Genomic DNA, 20559 nt, shown 5'->3' with positions numbered 1-20559 from the left:
CTTTTCTCACTGCAGAGTCACGACCCAGCGAGTTGTCGGAAAGGCTGAGTTTCCGGAGGGCTGCGTGGAACTACGCCGAGGTTGTAGGCGCACCACATATCGGTTCGGGAACTGTCGAGCATTCTCTGGGACCCAGGAGCGTATTCCCGCACCGGGAACAAAAGGTGAGAGCTGGCGTAGTGTGCGCGTCGACAATAACGGGAAAGCGGCAGACGATTGATCGGGCCCCTGTCCCGGCACGCCGTTTTAACATGCGCGAACGCACAGCGGCCTATGGGTTCACGCCCCTCTGTCTGTGTTCTGGCGTGCGAGTGCCAGGAGTGGAGCACAGGATGTTCATCGAATAGGCTCATAGCTGCGACGCCTGTTGGGTGTTTTGCAATGAAGACTGCATGTGGTGGTGGCGGCGGCAGCCTGAGTGTCTCCTGTCATTACGAAGAAAACATCATATCGTGGAACTACTTAGGGAAAGCTAGTTAGGTTCTAAATGAAAACATGCACGGAGCTCCCCCTCCTCCTCCCTCCAAAAATATACAATAATAAAGAAGTCTCACAAGTAAGACCAAACCCCTCCCCCCCCCCCCAAAAAAAAAAAGAAATAAAAAAGAAGGATACTCCCGCTAAAACGGAGGGGTGATGGTTGAAAGGGGAAGTCTGGGCGGTCTGGACTAATTGGTCTCGCAACAGCTGAAACACTGCGCGTTGAGAAAGAAATAAATGCAGAAGAAAAACACCGAGAGCTGTCTTTTAGCTTATTAATCACCGTAAATAACTCATATCTATAGACACATACTTGGTACGAGTGAATAGCAAGCGCAAGAAACACCAAACGTTGGCAGCTTAACATGCACGTAGTAACGAACTATTTTTGTTTAGTTAGGAGACTGGAGTGCTCACGCACAGGTATTCTACTAAAGTGAATAACTCGATACCTTTGGTTTTTTCGCCTGTTTTCATGATCGGTGATTAGCGATAGTTGGAGTTTCACCGGTAATACATAGACCCAATTTCTGGGCGCATTTTTACGCCGAACGCCAGCTATATTAAGGCTATTCGGGAAGCACGTGCAGTGGCGCATGCGCTTTCGGGCGTCTGAAGCTTTGTGGGCTGTAGTGCAGCGGTCGGGGGAGGATGTACAACCCTCCTCTTCTCCCCCCACCATCCTCTCCACTTGTGGCGGTTGCTGGAGAGCAGCACGGCCGTCGCCTTCCGCGTTGGTGCTCGCGCAGCTGGAGACAACGAATATATGATCAATTTGCTTGCATGCATAGCCAACTATGCTGTCCTTAGAGATTATGGTGGCTAACGACACTGTTCTCTACAGAATTTCGCAATGAAGCATCAAATGCTATCTAAATGTCATCACTGCAGCTGCTTCAAGCGCATCAATTGTTTAATAAAGCGAATACCTTTCTACACTCGCGGACAACTTTCTGTGTCAGTGAAGGGAACGCTACGGGGCGGAGCTTCTACACATGTATTACCGCGCCAAGTAGTCCGCCAGCGTTTGACAGTGCTTTTAGTTGCTCGGAACAGACGCTGAATCGACGCCGCTTTCACGTGCGGCGGTTTCGCGTTTGCCCAGACGCAGAAGGGAAAGGCCGCAAAATAAGTAAACTTTTACATTCAGTGGTGTGTTTTGTCTTATTTACCTGTTATTATTGAGGTGTTTGTTTCCTCCTCCCTAGCTTAAACTAAGGTGGATGACAACACGGGAATCTTTTCAGAAGCGCTCTCACTTTTGCCTGCTTTGCTTCTGTAGCTTTCCCTTCACTGCTACGGAAAGTTGTCCGCCAGCATAGGAGCGTTTGGTTCTCCTCTTACATTAACGATCATCGTCAGTGGTTTCTGCCCATTTTTTTCTTACAAGTAGACGCTTGAAGCAGATATGATCTCCCAATAGAAGGGAAATACGTGAGAACTCCTGTCTCCTTACTGGAGATAAAAATGGGCTTCCTGCAGATGCGTAATGCCCTTAAGGTTTGGTGTTCTTTAAGCTTCCCTTTTTCTCTCCTGTAAAATATATGCACGTGCGCATCTGTAATCTGTGCTAATAAATCAGTCGAAGGTTGGTGCTTTGTGCGTCGTTTCTGCATTAGGCCCTTTATTGTATGATACGCTGTGGCTCACGTGTCAACATACTCCTTCGTGTTCTATTTCTGTAACCCACATTAAATATTAACAATCAAAATTTTTATGTTTTTAGCGAAATGTAATATTCTATTTGCATTCGCTAAATATTGATCAACAATGCTTCGTGTGACGTAGACACTTATCAAGGGTGGTTTCCGCGGTATATTATTATGCGAGTTTACCTCAAAAGTATTGCTATACTTTTTTTTAAGGACAACCTATTTCATTGGTGCCGCCCCTATCTTCTCTCCTACCCTGGTGAGAAACAGACGCATTCCAGAAAGCTTTGTGGGTGCCGGAATTCGTGTAGCTATATTTGTAGTTGACAACATTACTAAAGTATTGTGCATTAATTAGACAAAGCACAGTTCTCTAGAGCGTGTCAATTGGCCTCTTTCAAGCTTTCTCCGTCACTTGCATTTTAACACCACTGTGGTGTAAGTAGGCCCTTGCCGAAGGCTATTTGCAACACCTCTTCGGAACGGTCATCCGCTTTCTGTGTTTGTCCGGTTGCGTGAGCCTTAATCTCACCAACTGCATAAATTTGTTAGCGCGGTTTTCTTGGCGAGAATAGCCAAGGGCGCTGGCACCAAAATTTGAAGATACTTTTGCCCAAACCATTGTGCAGGCAAAGCAGGAGGAGGTGCCCTTTAGAGCCTTGAGCTTTGCGACCTCCTTCTGTATACTTTGTTGCTGTGCTTTTATTTTCTTGAGTGAATGAATAAAATTGTTAAAAAAAAGAGACGTATAAAGACAAGCAAACAAAGAACTTGAGATTGCTCTTTAATTGATAAATTCTGAGTTGCGGAGTCAAAGTATTGGACCGTATGCTGCGCGCCTTAATTCACATTCCAAGCGAGCCCACCTGGCTGCTCTCTCAGCCAGAGAGGCAGGAAAAAATGGAGCCCGTTCGGCCGTCCATAGCCATCTAAATTTATGTCACAGGTCTGCCAATGATCCCGATAATTCCTGCAATGGGCTCAGTTTATCTTTACATCATGCCCTTTGCGAAAACGCGCCCGTTATGGCCCCCTAACCGTCCATTTCCCTTGCTGTGTTCTTTCTTACTTTTCTTATCGCAGTGCTTTCTTCCCTCTCTATCTATACCATGACCTTCACACTTACATAGTAAATCTAAAGATGCATGATCGAGTGGTGTCTAGGCCGGCGAGAATTAAGACGAAGCTTTAGCTCGAGCCCAACTCCGACGCAGCCTATTCAAATACATGTAAAAAGCAGAAACGCTCTTCTGAGATAACCTTAGGACTCATATTAACGAAATTTGTTGCATTTGAGAGAGAAAGGTAAATTCTAGTGACTGTTGGAGCGAAACTTCTATTTAGGGCTTGCATTTTGTTGAAATAACTTTCAAAAATTCGAATGTTTGAAGAAATAGAAGCACGAAGTTTAGAAATTAATAGCCCTGCATCAAGAGCACACATTGCGGTTCCGTAAATAGCGTCCATTAGATCATTCAAAGCAGACAAACTAAACATGTCATTTTATATCTTACGTGAATTCATTAGGTTGTATACAAGGGTTTTGCAAAACCTGTATCTCCATATTATTGAATTTTTTTGAGATTCAGATGTAACAAATCAATTTTGACCGCTTTAGATGTACTATTACATGCAATTCACAGAATTGTGTTCACAGAAATTCACAGAAACTTTACTGCCGTTCATAGGCCCAAGTCCAGACCGGCTTCATGTGCCAATGTATGCAGTATTCTGGACAGACGCTCACGCGCCGATATGTTCAACTTTGGCGACCAACCTATGCCGGAAGAGCTAAGCCTCCAACGTAGATGTGACTGGATATCCCATACAAACTCTGTTAAAAGCATGGTCATGCTTTTTTCTTGTTCATCGGGTTCAGTGAACACCTGCAGTAGTTTAGTTACTCATTTTGTTTTTCGCTCTCCTCCAGACTTCTTTTCACCCCATTTTCTCCCTGGTTCGGGGTAGCAAACTGGAAAATTTCGTTTGATTAACATTCCTACCTTTCCTCTTTCTCTCTCTTAGTCATTCCCTTAAACTTAGCGCTTGTCAATAGCATTGTTTCTCTCTCTAGTGCCTTCAGAAAGCAGGTGTATGGTTCGGACTACCTTTATTTTCTAGCTCAGTTCCCCTGAAAGCGATGGTCCTTATTTGCCCCCTTAGACTAATTTTCGCAGAAACATTAGTGTCAACGAAAATAACACATGCGTGAAAGGCACATCGTAATAACCTTGACGGTCATCGGGACGTAGGTGCCACCGGGATTTTTTCTCGTCTCTCTCCCTCTCGTTCAGCTGCATTATGCCACTTGCTGCGCTCGTTCAGAGTTTTCGGTCTTCCAGCTTTCTCCAGAAGCGCATCATTTCGACATCGCTCTCAACGAACTGCCCGTGCAAGCGCGAACTTGCTGCCGCCAGCATTCGGCTTGATTTGCATGTGAATGGAGCCTTGTACAATTCAAATCGAGCTAGCCAGCCAGCCAGCTGGATAACTATATTTGCATGAACTGTGGCTGCGCTTCGTCTACGACCGTTTCGTAGTCACTTTCTATTTGCATTGCGAGTGGAAAGTTGATATATAAGCAACAAGGCGAGCTCCGTGTGCCCATGGCACAGTTCTAATACGTATAGGGCACGTCGCCAGTTGTGCCAGTGTTTTGGACCTTGAGGAAATAGGTCTACGAGATTAGCATGACACCCGTTCTCTGTGTTTGGAAGCGTGACTCACTTGCAACCCGCGCACCCGAACCTGCGGGACAATGGACTCGAACAGGAGTTAGAGGGAAGTAAGGAATGAGAATAGTAGCCGTGTTATCCTTCCGGTTCCCGTTCACCCGCGGACATCGGTTCGAGGAAGCGAGGAAATACGTCGAGTGGTAGCGAGGACACAGAGCTGTACCGCGCATCAGGTGACGAGCCCTCGGAAGACAGCTTTCGACTAGTCCAGTATCGCAAGGCCAAAAGAAGAATTATCATCTCATCTTCGGCGTCCAGCTCGAACACTGTGAAAACAGCTCCTCGGCGATGGCCTCATTCCATCCTGTTTGTGCCACAGAACGCTACCGACAACCTACGCGTCCTCAACAGGCAAGCACTCTCCATGTATCTAGAAAACACCGTGCCAAATGAGATCAAGGATGTTAGGATAAACACTAGGCGAAACATCCTGGCAATCGATGTGATGAACCCGAGTGCACTGACCATACTACAACATGTAACGCAGCTGGGAAACATCAAGGTCCGATCCATCGTGCCAACGAATGGTGCCACAATAACAGGAGTCATCTTTGACATTGACAATGAAATATGTAATGCAGACCTCCCAATGCTCATAAAACCAGCAAGAGAACACAACGTGATTGTGCATGTTGGTCGCCTTGGCAGCACACGTTGTGTGAGGATAACCTTCAAAGGCGACTGCCTTCCACCCTAAGTGAAGGTCGGCCACTTTCGCCACCCGGTTCGACCATTTATTCGAAGACCAATGCAATGCTTCAATTGTCAGAAGATTGGACATGTGAAGGGTGTTTGCAGAAATTCGGCCGTGTGCCCTCAATGTGCCGAACCCCACTCAGAAGACAACTGCAGCGCAACCACGTTGAAGTGTCCTAACTGTCAAGGTGATCACTGCGCCTCTTGTCCCCAGATCAAGAAAGAGATCACCATTCTTAAACAAATGGTGAGAGACAACTCTACCCACAAAGAGGCCGCTCTGAAAGTACGGTGAAGACGACGTCACCGACGAAGGTCTTCACGGCGGAAAACATCAAGCTTTCAGGAAAAGTCACCTCGTCAAACATCATCATCAGCGGACGTTTCCAGCACTCCGAACACCGATGTTGGAAGGGAGAAAACTGCCAGATCTCTCTCCACAAAGGAATGGCCGCCACTTCCACGTACACGACCGCCGGAAGAGCCGCAGAAGAAGCCGCCCCCAGTACAGCAAGGTGCTTTATCCGAGGAGTCACGGAAAACAGATGAGCAAGTGATAGCACTTATTAGGCCTTTAATGAATGCCATTCGCGTGCTGCTAAGCAACATGCACACACCATCCGCTAGAAGTGCGCTTCAAGTACTGGACGCTCTGAGTCCGGTGCTAGCAACCCTTGAGTAGATCATGGCTCCACAGCCACGGTCTTTTAGAGAAGAGGTCCGACAAGCAGCTATTTTTCAGTGGAATGCCCGCGGACTCAGAGCGCGCCTTTCGGATTTCCGTCGCTTCGTGTACGCCAATATGTTTCCCATTATCATCATTTGCGAGCCGAATTTATCGAACAAGATCAGGCTTTCTGGATATGAATCATTTATGTCGTCAGCTGTTTACGAAAACAGTAAGGTTTTGGTGTTTATTCGCCGTGACCTCACCTACACTCATCAGCTTGTACCACCTAATGACAGTAATCAATCTAAATGCCTAAACGTAAGGAAAAAGAATCTGGCCTTTACTTTTGTAGGCGCCTACCTATCTCCGTCAAGTCGATTTGATTACAAAAGGCTACGAGACATCCTTTCCTCAACTTCCAATCCCTGGGTCATCATTGGAGATTTCAACGCCCATCCTACACTCTGGGGAAGTCCGATCATCAACGCAAGAGGCAGAGCTCTGGTATCTTTTGCCTCCAGTAATGAACTTTGGCTGCTGAATGATGGAAGTCCTACGTTCTTACGTGGCTCCACGTACAGCAGCTGTCTTGACTTGGCTTTCGTCTCACGAAGCCTAGTCAGACGTGCAGGGTGGTTTGCGGACATAGAGACGCACGGAAGCGACCATATCCCCACGTACATCAAGATCAGAGGATTGACCACTTCCAAAATACGGGATATGATCCAAAGAGTGGACTGGCCTAAATTTCAGTCTATTATGGAAGAACACTGCGATGCCAATCCATCTTTCGACTTGGAAGAGGCAATCAAGAGCGGGGTGCAAGACACTCCATGACAGGCATCTGCCACCTGTTCAAGTTTTTCGCTGGCAAGACCTGGGGAATGTCGCCTAGTGCCATGTTACAACTGTACAGGGTGCTTTTTCTAGGATTTCTGCGATACAGCTTGCCAGCAATAAACAACACAGGCAAAACGAATCTACGCACAATACAAAGACTTCAGGGTCAAGTGCTCCGGATCTGTCTAGGCCTGCTTCAGAGTGCTTCAACAGTGACTACGATAGCAATCGCTAGAGACCACCTTGTCAAGACCCACATTGAAATTGAAGTACTCAGGACCCATGTAAGGCATCTAGCCAGGACTCCTCGCCACCATTTAGCCTCTCTACCAGCGGACAGGCCACACACATCTTTCAGCCAAACGATAACTGCCTATGATGAATCATTGCCAGCTTGTTTCACTCCGGCTGCGAGACCTTCGATCCCTCCATGGTGCCTCGCTCAGCAAAAAATCAACCTCGGAATACCTGGTATCTCGCAAAAAGCTGATCTGTCATCACCAGCCCTTAGACAGCTCACGCTACTATATTTGTACGAGAACTACCTTGACACTACGCATATTTACACAGATGGATCTGTCCTTCCAAGCAGCTCCGCGGCGGCAATCGTCATACCAGCGAAAGCTGCAACAATTAAATTTAAGACGACCCACGCGACAACATCGACGGCAGCAGAGCTCGCAGCGCTCTTTACTGCCTCTCATCACATTTACTGCCCCTCATCACTGCGGGATTATCGGCAATGAATGGGCGGATCACGCTGCCCGCACAGCCCATACTGAGGAGCGCCACGTCCCAATTCCTCTTTCTAGAACTGACGCAGCACGGCAGCTCCGCCTACTTGCTCGGCAGTGCACCGCGTCGCAATGGAATGAGCCACATTTAAGAAATACGCGACTGTACTCACTTGATCCAACATTAAGTCTTCGAGCGCCATCACAGCTTCGCCGTAGAGACGCCACGCTTTTATATCGACTTTGGTTGGGCGTTGCCTTTACTAAAGCCTATGCCTTCCGCATAGGGATGACCAACACCCCAACCTGTGACCACTGCGGCCATGAAGAATCAATTGGCCATATTTTGTGCGCCTGCCCGCAGTACAGTCCACAGAGGGCATGCCTTAGCCACGAACTTGACCAACTGGACGACCAACCGCTATCCGAAAAAAGAATTCTACAGCATCGAACGGACCTACCGTCACAGAAGAAGGCCGTGCAACCGCTTTTGCGCTTTTTGCGATCTACCGGCCTGTGTGAACGACTTTAACTGGAACGCCTCTTGTGTGTGTGTCTCCATGTGTGCGCGTTCGTTTTTTTTTTGCGTTTTCCTCTCTGTCATCTTTCTAACCCCTATCCCCCATCCCCAGTGTAGGGTAGCAAACCGGAGACTCATATCTGGTTAACCTCCCTGCCTTTCCTCTTCATTCTCTCTCTCTCTCTTGTCCTTAGGGTTATGGACCGTTTTGTCTGCTTAGTAAACATTTTTTTTTTACGGCGAAGCATTAGCCTCTAGTTGGTCCGCATTTTTCGTAGCGCGCTCGCCCAAAATACGGCAGCGGGAAAAGTGGTTTGTGCTTGAGTTTCCGCGTAACATTATTATGTTTTCTCGTATATTCGTATTGCAATCCGATGCTGTTATGTCTATAGGTTGTTCGTAAGTCATGATTAACGAATTGTTTAACGCCTTTTACTTCGAGAAATTCCATTAGTTCCATAACGCACTTGCGCCAGGCGGAGGGCCAACAAGAATGAGGATGAACCTCGAACGGCAGCTGGAAAAGGGCTTTGTCTTTCAGTTTGCGCCTAGCAGAATATGTGTTTTCTCCTATACTCGTATTAAAATCCGAAGCTATCATATCTGCAGCTTGCTATCATAACGCAATTTACTTTTAAACACTAATTTATTTCAATAAGGCACTTTCACTTGGTGGATGGCCTAGAAGAATGAGGATGTATGCTGTACTTCGGCATGCCGCTTGAGGTGGTGGGGCTTGTGTAACACCGTCTAACGTCTGTACCAGCTTCTCTGTAGATCCACCATCACAAGTTGGCAGGGAGGCGGATTTTTTTTTTTTTAGGTGGGAAGCTGCATTCTTTAGAGACATGAACGAATGATTTCACGACATTTCAGTGACATTTAAGTTCAGAAAGTTGACTTGGAAATGAGTTTCTAAATGCACTTTATTAAATAAAGGCTACAAGTAGGTGGCAGAAATTGGCTGTTTGGTGCACAGTATGAATATCCTCGCCTTGTTTACAACTTGTACAAGCTCCTATCGCAGAATTTGGTCCTCGGTTCACGAGTGTCATATGCGCTAGAAAATTTGCTGGCATGCCTCGGACCATGTGTATTTACGTGCCGAGAATGTCAGGTTGCCCATGTTCTTTTCAACCTTGCTGGATTTTTCACATTACTTCTGAATGTGAACGGAGAACTTCAACTGTCAACATCCACTGCTTTGTAACTACGTTGGTGAAGTAAAATGCCTCTGCACCTTGCTTGTACATTCATTGCTTATTCCTTGCCTGCACGGGACACTAGGCAAACGTAAAAAGTTACGATAAATGGTTTACGCGATGTTAGCCATGTACTCTTGTGCTCCAAATCACTTAGGTTATTTAAAATTCAACCGATAGTGTTAGCGACAATTTCAGCGACTTTGCTGACAGGAAGTGTCAAGCTGACTCTATTTAATCTTTTCTTTGGACGCTCACAGACGCCGATGGTTCTCCTTCGGTCTCACCTTGTGCACTGTCGAGATGCGATGCCCGTAACGCTGGTGGCGGTGCTCTTCACGCCAGCACAAGGTCCCTGGATATACCTTACGCCAGCGTTATGAGACGCGTTCATCACAGCGCTAAACCTTATTGCTTCCAATGCATCGCCTTCGTTCGGCCGAAACTGTCAAATTTTACAGTGAAGCTGTGTACCTCTACCGTCCGAGGAAATTTTTGTGTCGTTGTGGTACGCAAACAACTCCCCATACATGGGCCGATGCCGGAAATAGTGCAATGCCGGGCCGACCTGCGACGGAGGTGAAGCAGGCGTTAAGCTCTCCCTATACGTGGGCCGATCCCGAAGATAGTGCAATGTCGGGCCGACCCACGGCCGAGATGCAGTTCGCCATTCAGGGGGCCACATACACAGCTTCGCTGGTCATCCTTCTTCACAGAGTGGAAGGTACTGATATTTTTTTTTAACAACTCGTAGTTTAACTCGTCACTGCCAGAGTCACTGGTTGTCACGCTGAGTACATTTGTGTGCACTAGCTGACGTGTTTTATGTGAGCCAGCACAAGTGACCATTGTGTAAGGAGTAGTTCTCCCTTCGGAGCACTCCAGCTCTCCCCGCTGTGAAGGAGGGGAGAACCTTCGAACAACTTTAACTCTGTCGAGATGAGTGCACTCCGGAGCTTTCCTATTGAGCACAAGTTGAGCCTTTTTGCCCTACACAATGTGGTACAACGTCTTTCGGTGCATCCGTTTAGAAGTGGCCTATCGTGTGTTACTTTTCAGTGATGGTAGACATCATGGGACTGCACAGCTATTTGGTAAGTGTTTAGCGACGATTTCCACGGCCCCGTTAGGGGGAGGGAGGGGAGGGGGCGAATACTCGCGAGCATCCTTTTTGAGCAGCTACGAGCCCTGTTCTGACACTTAAAAGCTCCATTAGTTCGCGGCTCCTCAAATAGAGTGTCGTAGTGGACGACCTTGCAATTCACCAGCTTGCAAATCAGGGCAACACGGAACTAATGCCATCGAACTGATGTACATTGTTCATGGGTTCCGCTTATGACGATGGTTAAAGAAATTTCCCACAGTGCTAGGCATGTAGTTCAGTAGGCCAGAGAAAAATATTCAACGCTTTCCTGATAGCTCTTTTTGTTTCACCGGCCTGAAGACTGAGTAAGGTGGGATCGTGAAGCCAGTAGAGTGCAGCACAGTTAATAGCTTTCTGAATGTGACAGGCAACACACCCCAACAAATTTTTCAGGAAATAACGATGGTGTATGGGATATATGCTCCACTATATGACGTTGTTAAGTACTAGTGTTAAAGGCTCAAATGCGGACGGAACTTGATGGAAACGGCATCGACTTCCGGTCGACCTCGCTAAGCCAGTGATAGGGACACAGTAACAAAATTGAAATACTCGAGAAACCATCGCATGAGGACTAGCTGAAAAGTTAGGGTCAGTGAAGGGTCCATAGAAAATAGAGTTCAAGAACACCTGCACATGGTAAAGGTGTGAGCATGTTGTGTTCCTGGCTTGCTTTCTGCTTTTCACTAGAATCGAGTGACTTGTAGCAGTGAACTTTGGCTACGCGTCTTAAAAAGCAAGACAATTTTTTTTTGTGAGACTGATTGCAGTGGATGAAAAAAAATAATTGTTATGAACTAGCAACTAAATTTCAGTCTAATCAATGGAAGCACTACAACTCACCGCTACCAGAAAAGGCACGCATGCAACCTTCAGATAGCAAGATGAGGCTGACAGTTTTTTTAGATCATCGATAAATGTTGACAGTTTTTCCGCGGAAAAGTGCCATAGTGACGGGGACCTATTATACTAACTTGCTCACAGGATTAGGGAAGCCATCAAAATCAGCAGGCGTGGCATGCTGCCAAAAGGCATTCAGCTCTTGCAAGATAATGGTCTTGCTCATAACTCGAATTTTGCGGAAATCGAAGCATGGTCGTCTGGATATAAAATTCTTCACTACTCCTCGTACTCCCCCGACACTGCGCACTCAAATTTTCACCCCTTTCCATACATCAAGGTATGTAAGAAAAGCAGGCAGTTTTCTGACGATACGCCCATCGTCGAAGTCAGGTCTTGGCTTCAAAGCCAACAGGAAAACTTCTACAAGAGTGCTATCTGCAGCTGTGTAAAACAAGTCAGAGGGGCGTGGCTTTCGGTGGCAGCTATGTAGAGAAAGGGAAGCAAATATTTCAAGTTTAGAGCTCCTCCGTGCAAAGGAAGGGGATAAGGAAACAGCTTTATTGAGCGCCACTCGTACGCATGTTCAGCCACGATAAAGAGCTTCCGCTAAGCAACATGCACAAAATGTGGCCACAGTTTTTATCTACGATAGCACGCTGGGAGTGCCGGTACGCGAACAACTGCAGTGCTAATTCAGTAGCTTCTCTCTGTCTGCGCGCTTAGTAAATTTATGCTGAAGAAGTACCAAATTAGTCCGATTGCATTAATGGCTAAATGGCTTGCACAGTAGAGTGGCAATGCGGCTAGAGTGCCAAGTTTGATGCTATCGATTCGTGAAGCATATTATCAGCGCAATCTCAAACGGAAACCAAAAACAAGACACAGACACAGGATATTCAAAACGACAACTGCTAATTCACGCACCAATTGATGTTGAGCGCTAAGTAGTACAGACGATAGAACCAAAAATGACGGCAAAAGCACTATACTTCAAGCCAGGCACTTCGAATTCATACCTACAGGAACAGAGACCGCAGAAAAAATCCAGTAAGAAACATAACCAATCATAAAAAGCTTGAGTCACATGCACAGTAACGAAAAACAGTCAGCTATCCTCAGCGGTCTCATAGAAAATAAAATTATTTCTTAACTGCTCTGGTGGCGCAGCAGCCTTGGCGTTGCGTTGGTAAGCGTGAAGGCGTGGGATAGAATGCCGGCCGCTGCGGCCTGTATCTTGATGTGGGTGCAATGCAAAAAACGCCGGTGTACCGCGCATTGGGTGTGCGTAGAAGAAATCCAGGGTGTAAAAATTAATCCGGGAGTTCCCCACTACGGCATGCCTCATAATCACATCGTGCTATTGACACATAAAATTGCTTGTAGTTTTCAGTCTTCTCGCTGTCCTATCCTGGACTATAAAACACCAGGGCTATGGGCTACCAACTCGCCCAAACCAATGTTTTGCCAATGGCAAACAGCATTTTCACCGCTCATAAGTACCACTAATTGTCTGATTGGCATACTTCATTTGCTTCTCCATGACGCCAATCATAGTAGTGCTAACCCAGTTATTACTCGTTTTGTGATGCAAAACGCTTTAAAGAACCACCTATCTGTGATTGCTGCACAGGACAACTACATTAGTGCCGAGACTTACGCGCACCGTACTTATACCTAGCCCGTCCGTGTTCACTCGATCACACGTGATGCATTCTTTTCCCCGACACATCGGTACATGTAACCGCCAGCATCGATAAAATTCAGAATGTTGAAGTCCCCTCGAGTGCCACGATCCCAGAGTCCAATTAGAGCGGTCACCCCTGAGGGCAGAAAGTGTACGCGCTTGGTCACAACGGCCTTTCGCATCGGCCCTTTGAGGAAGTCATTTCGCGGACGCGGGTCTGTACGGACCTGCGACCCTCCTGCCTAGTGTTTAAAAGAGGTCGCGGAACTTTTCATAGATTGCAGTCCGTGCCCATTTGCCGTTAGGCGGGATCAAGTTCATTGTTTATGGACGGGTGTTTTTCTGTGCCGCCATTCCTCGACGACGTGCCCCAACCCCGGGACAGGCAAAGTGTCCGTATAGCTAAACCACGAGTTGTGGGAGGAAGCTAAGGATGTGGTGGGGGATTTCTTTCAGCTGAAGACAGAAAGATATATAGACATGCAGGGAGGCTAACCAGAGGAAGTTCTGGTTAGAAAGTAGAAAGATAGAGGCAGAAAAAAAAACGCTGCAAATCGCGTAAAACATCCAGTGATATTAACAAACGTAGCACTAACGTTGACACATTTGTGTTTCGATGCACTGAAGGCAATTCTCTTCGAGCGTCTATTTAGGATCTCTGAAAATTTGATGGTATTACATTTTCCCTCTCTTATTGAAGGTGCTTGGCTCTATAGAGTTATGTAGGGATTCAAACTCTGCCGCCGTAGTTCATAATCGAAAGCATTCGGGAGCACTCATAGCAGATCGTTGCTTGCTATCGACACCGTACTGTAAAATTGTGGGCCCGTTTTTACAAAAAATTCATATGCCAGAATTGTTTTTTTTTTAAGAGCAAATTTCAGCGTATCCTATGGCAAATAGCACTTAAGAACGAAAAGCTTTGTGAATTTGTTCCCAGGCGTACTGTCCCACGTAGTGCCACGAGTGAATATGAATGTGAAGTTTGTTCGTCCCGTCGTGTGAATCCAATCTTACGGGGCAAGACGGAATTGTCAACGCTATTTCACGCAGCCAATACTTCCCGCATAACGTTAATCTGCGGAACCGAACTCAATCAATGAAGTCTTTCCGGGGGAAAAAAAGAAGGAAGAGTTGGCCATACAATGTGCCACGTTGATTTAACGTGGTCGTGCCGTTTCAAGTGCACGCTTGCCTGCTCGCAAGCGATACCCCGAAATTAAAGCCCCATTGCGCGCACATAGATAAGCCGCTGAGGACAGCCGTGGTAAGTGCACCTTCTAAATGAGAATGTACAGATAGGACCCACCGCTTGAAGGAAAACGAAGGAATGTACAGGAGCACGCCAGTGCGGCGTGCTCCTGCACGCCGCACTGCCGGCTTTTTTGCTTAGGCAATGGTGGACACAACGCCATTATTTCTTGCCTTCAGGGGTCGCATTTTGCCGCAACCGGCACCGTTGGCACGCGATCCAATTTCCGCCTCGGTCGATGGCTGCTGCTCCCGCATCCTTGGCGAGTACGTTCGCTTGCAACTTCGCCTGGCTGTAGCCTCAGTATAGTTTAGTTTTGTTTATTTGTTTTTGTTGCCACTGTCAACAAAGGCAGAAACCATTTCATCGCTTTTCTTACAGTATGCGTCTCCGAAGTCTCTGATCCGTGTTGGATAGCTTGCTTCTCTAGAAGTTATTTCCTGTTCTGCTTCATGATGCTGAGGGAGAGAGAGATTCTCAAGCCATGAGGAAAAAAAGGGAGCGGATAAATAACAGCGCCGGGTGGTATATACCTTGGAAACGTATAGCATGCGCTGTATAAATACGAACATGGACATCAACGAAAAAAAAAAAGACAATTAGAGGTAGTTTTATTTGTATTTATGAAACATGAAACAGCACAGCGTTCATTAAAAAGAAAGAAATCGGAGTACAGCTGCCAGCGTTTCACGAATAGCGACATTTTTGCTCTGGTTCCACAAAGATTGCAAGAGTGTACTCTGTGTGGCGTGCACACATGCCATCTTGGTTTCCACAGATTCGAAAAAAACTGCTTACAAAACTGCTTGTAAGCATATGTTTACAGCGTGCTCACTGAACTTAAATAACAGTAATACATCCACTACAGAATAAAAAGCAAGTTAAAAAAGAAAGAACATTCCCGGTGTACTTATCTACATTATTCGTCTGACAGCCCAGCTTTCTCAAACACCACCTAAAGGGCGCCCCAACTGAAACGAAAATGTTTCCGTGTACTTGCATAATTTTTCCAAAGCTTGAGTTTGCTTGTCACGGAATGGGCACTTCGGCTGAAGCTACATTAAGCGCCATAAGAAAGGCACAACGAGAAGCCGTCCGACCTATATTTTCAAAGTGCCGCGTTCGCCGGCTACTATCATGAAGGATTATTACATTCTAACCAAATCATCATCAACAAACGCACTAACTAGCTCAGTTGGCCACGTTCCTGACGGATAATTTCTATTCGCTATAAAATGGAGAATTGCTGTTTTCACGTTAGCGAGAAATGTGATGCATGAGAATAGTTAGTAATTCAGGGGACCAATTGCAATGCATACTCACTGACCTGGAGAGGCAAAGCAGAAGGGTGGGTCAAAAAATTCATCTGCTAAAAACTAAAGTGTTGTTTAACAGTCACGTAAGAGTACAGCAGTTTACGATAGGTAGCGAGGCACTTGAAGTGGTAAGGAAATACATCTACTTAGGCCAGGTAGTGACCGCGGATCCGGATCCTGAGACTGAAATAATCAGAGGAATATGAACGGGCTGGGGTGCGTTTGGCAGGCATTCTCAGATCATGAACAGCAGGTTGACATTATCCCTCAAGAGAAAAGTATATAACAGCTGTGTCGGACCAGTACTCACGTACGGGGCAGAAACCGAGAGGCTTACGAAAAGGGTTCTACTTAAATTGAGGACGACGCAACGAGCTATGGAAAGAAGAATGATGGGTGTAACGTTAAGGGATAAGAAAAGAGCAGATTGGGTGAGGGAACAAACCCGAGTTAATGACATCTTAGTTGAAATCAAGAAAAAGAAATGGGCACCAGCAGGACATGTAATGAGGAGGAAAGATAACCGATGTTCATTAAGGGTTACGGACTGGATTCCAAGGGAAGGGAAGCGTCGCAGGGGTTGGCAGAATGTTAGGTGGGCGGATGAGATCAAGAAGTTTGCAGGGAGAACATGGCTACAATTAGTACATGAGCGGGGTAGTTGGAGGAGCATGGGAGAGGCCTTTGCCCTGCAGTGGGCGTAACCAGGCCGATGATGATGATGATGATGATGATGATTGCTAATGACAAATAAAACTTCAGCGTAGTAGAAATTAAAGTTCGAGCGATATTGTGACCGAACATTACGAAGAACTGGGAAACTATTTTTTTAAGCTTGTTTGGGCCGTAGCTAGCGTATGTAAGGTGGTCCTGTACGAATGGCTGGGGGCCAGAGACCACATATTCTGAAGTTTTGACTGGCTGCCCGGATGACCTCGTTTTGTTCTTGCAACGATGTCGGGATGGTATTGCTTGAGTGCCCGGATAACGGCTCTGGCTTTTGGCTCGAGGTCACTTGGAGGTCGCCGCCAACGGGAGCTAAATGCATTTCGGGCTTAAAAACCAGGGTAAATTTCAGTCCAGGTTATCATAATATGCTGGCACGTCTACGAATGCTAGTATTTAAGAGGCATCTGAGTACGTGCCAGCTGCATGCCATGATAATTATGCGGGCTATGAAGACACTGGGAAAATTGAGGCCTCCAGCAACAAAAGTATATGTAGCTTTGTGCATCACGACAGCCTTTTTCGAAAAAGCTTCTTCAGCGGCGTTATGTTTTTATTAAAAAGAAAAGAAAAGCGCGCGCTTCCATCGCTCAGCCGCTGCCTCTATGTAAGGGCTTCGCAGGCAGCTGAAAGCTTATGCATAAGAGAGCCGCACTTCGCGAAGATGATCGTGCTCACCGGTTGAGCGGCGATAAGCAGCCCCGTCAAAATCGACTAAAGGCGCCAAGAAATGTGGCTATCGAGAAAATAACACCTCGGCAGACTCTCGTGGGCCCATGATTGTGTTAAGGTGCACCGAAGATGGATTAAAATCAGAAAAGCGACTACGAGATTTAGGGTGCAAAAAACATTTCCATCTTGGCTCCTACTTCACGTGCACTCCGGCCATTACTCAATTTTCTTTTCATCTCTTGTGTCTATCACCTTTCGTCCCTCTGCATGCTGTCTGACCTTTTTCTTTTGCTTTTTTTAGCCCGCTCTCTGCTATCTTACTTGCGTATGCACGCCTAATCATTGCCTGCGCAGGCATCATTGAGTATCGGATCGGAGAACTCATCGAGCCTCACCAGCGTGCGATTCGATCTTCGCTCGTCGTGAGGTATAACAAGTAGCTTGATGGGGTGCCATCTGCTCAGAACTTTACGCATATGGCGCAAAAGTGGTGGCAGCACAGTGTTATTGTTGCGTGAGGATGGTAGCGACTGGCGCCCTTCCATACCGTATGAAGTATGTGCTTGGCCTTTGGGTAACTTAGGTAATGAAACTGGTTGCGACAGTAGCGGTAAGGCCACCACATATAGGCGCGACTAGTAGCGCAACTAAGTTGGCGGACTTGCGAAACCAAACTAGAGTATATTTGGTGCAGGATCCCCCCCCCCCCCCATCCCTCCGCACACACGCACTCCCGAAGTCATATTCTGATATACAAACCACACTATTAACAAAAGTAAGCTCAAGCTAAACAATGTCAGCTAAAAATCACAGAAGCAACCATGAAAGTAGCCAAAGAGAGACTAAATGGCCGCCACAGGAGCCCATGCTACTGAATCAGGATATGGGAAAGTTCGCACGATGTCTTCTTATTAAGGCGAAAGCCTTAGATGGCTCATGGGTCGAAAAATGCGATGTCCGTCGTTATGGCACCAGAATTGGGTGCCACCAAAACGTGGCACTAAAACCCATGACCATTGGTATTGATTAATATAAGCATTGCTGGTGATGTAGCGCGCGTATGCTACTTCGAAAATTATATGTGCCCCTTGGACTGTGGACACTGAATACGCCAGAGGTAGTTGATAGCTTAGAGGTGCCAAGATACCAAGGCCTTACATTAGTAGCGTAGTAGGCGTAGTAGGCATTAGTAGGCGTAGTAGCAGCACAACGAATTCACAACTTTAAGGGTACGCTACTTAACAGGGCTGAAATTATGCAGCGACAGGCAAAAGATGAAATTGATTTATTTTGGGTGTCTATGTGCCCTGAATAAGACTAAGACCAGCAAAATACTCACGAATGATAAACACTTGTACATAATTTGGAATATAATAGCTTCTATATAGGCTTGTTGCTTAAGATCTTTGGTAAGCTTGCCGTACTCTGATGAGTAACGGCGAAATGTTTATAACATATGGAGTAGTTTTGTTTAGACCATACAATATTTTAATAATATAGCTATAAACGCATTGAACATGCCGTTTTACAATGGGGTCCTTAGGCGATCTTAACATAGCTTGCCGCTAAAAATACGAGCTTCAGAAGACTAGTTAGCAAAAATGTGCTATTTACCATTTTTAAAGTGTTGGCGGCAATTCCTTAAATCGTAAACTTGGAGACATAGCATAAGAAGCCAATAAACGAAGACACCAAGGACACTCCCGGGGAGATTACTTGTACTTACTAATTGAACTAAACAAATGATAAATGAATGGAAATGAAAGCGGATGCAACAAAAACTTGCCGCAGGTGGGGAACGATCCCACCTCTTTGCATTATCCGTACAATTGAGCTACCGCGGCGCCGTTTTCCCATCCACTTTCTGGGGTATTTATGTGTTGCTACTGGAACTAACCCTGGGAGTGTTAGCCAGCGCCAGAGGAAGACGACGACGACGAACGTGCCAGTAGGCGGCGAAGACCAGCTCCCGCTTCTGAAAATGATTTCGGTGATTTAATTTGAGCCCAGTTCGACTATTTTAGTGCCAACGGACTCTTTAAGTTGTGGCGATCCCGTAGACACCCGACTCTTGAAGGTGGGTGGCCTTGTTGCGATATTATCGGCCTTTTCCGTCCAGGCTACGCCGCTGCGACGCTAACCCTTGCCGCGCTTGTGTTAGCGCGGCGAAGTGCTGCTGCGGCGCCAGCTCTTCTCATCAGTGTCTGCCGTGATGGAATGCGAAGTGGAAGGGGAGCTTCTGACTCCCGAGGAATTTTCCAAGGATCTCGGATGGCAAACAGTTGCTGCCAGGCGCTCCGGAGCCAAATCGGCGCCCGTCGAGCGAGTTGGTGCCATTTCTACCGGCGCTAAGCCAAATGACAACGCGACCGCAAAGGGTCACCGAGACCGCAGCAGCGCTAAAGCCAAAATTATTCGGGGTGGAAGGATGCCTCCGTTGCCCAAAGAAGACGCGAAGATCATCGTCAGGCCGAAGGGAGGTCTGAACATCAGCAAGGTGGGGCCGACAGTTGTGGCCGAGGCCATATGGAACGCAGTCGGTTTCGACCAGGCGAAGCGGGACTCGGACACGATGTGCCCGAATTTCCAACAAAATATCATGGTCATCAGCACCCCAAGCAGAGAAAATGCGACCCTCTACGTCAGGGTCGAGTGCATCGCTGTTGGCGGCCAGCAGCACGAGGTGAATGCGTACGAGGCAGCGCCCAACTCTACGTGCAAAGGCGTCATCCGCGGCATCGCACCGAGTGAAGGCCCGGAGGAGCTCGATCGCAAGATTGTCAACTCGAAGAACCCGCTGGCCTTGGGAGCCAAACGAATCAAGAGCACGGGCACCGTGGTTGTGGTCTTCGACGGCTACAAGGTGCCAAACTACGTGTCGTACGGTGGAACACTTGTCAGGTGTGCATTATATAGGAAGCAAGTGGAGGTGTGCTACGCCTGTGGCCGCCTCGGGCATCGAGCGGACGTCTGCCCCTCGCCGGACGAAACTATGTGCAGGGGATGCGGCATCGCCAACCCGGACGAACAACACAAGTGCGACCCCAAATGCAGGCTGTGCGGAGGTCGACACTTCACCGCTGCCAAGGAATGCAAGCAGAGGTACCAGACGCCGTACCTCGTCAGACGCAGGCGCGGGGACCGATCCCGAGCCAATAGAAGCAAGTCTCCGGCCCTCGCCATGGGCGAGCGACAACTCCCGGCCGCCGCCGGTCGCTCCGCGGCTCGCGGGAGCTCTAGATCCAGGAGCCCCTCTCCGCCTTCCGGACGCCGTTCCAGGTCCAGGGGAAGATCCCGGTCCAGGGGCAGATCTATGTCCAGGGGCAGATCCGGAAGCCGCTCCAGGAGCCGCTCTGTCTCGAGGGCCCGGTATGAGTCCAGTGCCGGCCAGCA

At 47.3% G+C, this 20559-nt stretch overlaps 1 protein-coding gene across 8 annotated transcripts in view; it reads left to right on the top strand.

The window, feature by feature from the left end:
* The window catches only part of LOC135914649 (uncharacterized), a 461017-nt gene that overhangs the window by 135283 nt on the left and 305175 nt on the right, over nt 1-20559 (top strand). For 6 of the 8 annotated variants that reach the window (XR_011514057.1, XR_011514058.1, XR_010568363.1 and 3 more), the window contains one exon: nt 16-164. Coding sequence is in view for 5 of the 8 variants with exons in the window: in XM_070537513.1 (XP_070393614.1) it covers nt 16-164 (149 nt within the window). In the remaining 3 variants the exon portion in view is untranslated. Of the gene's footprint in view, nt 1-15; nt 1008-9789; nt 10003-20559 lie in introns of those variants that run through there. The other 2 variants (XM_070537511.1, XM_070537510.1) reach the window with 2 other exon arrangements.

The sequence above is a fragment of the Dermacentor albipictus genome, chromosome 4 (genome assembly GCF_038994185.2).
Source record: "Dermacentor albipictus isolate Rhodes 1998 colony chromosome 4, USDA_Dalb.pri_finalv2, whole genome shotgun sequence".
Classification (NCBI taxonomy): Eukaryota; Metazoa; Arthropoda; class Arachnida; order Ixodida; family Ixodidae; genus Dermacentor; species Dermacentor albipictus.
This window is presented reverse-complemented; position numbering and strand designations above follow the sequence as displayed.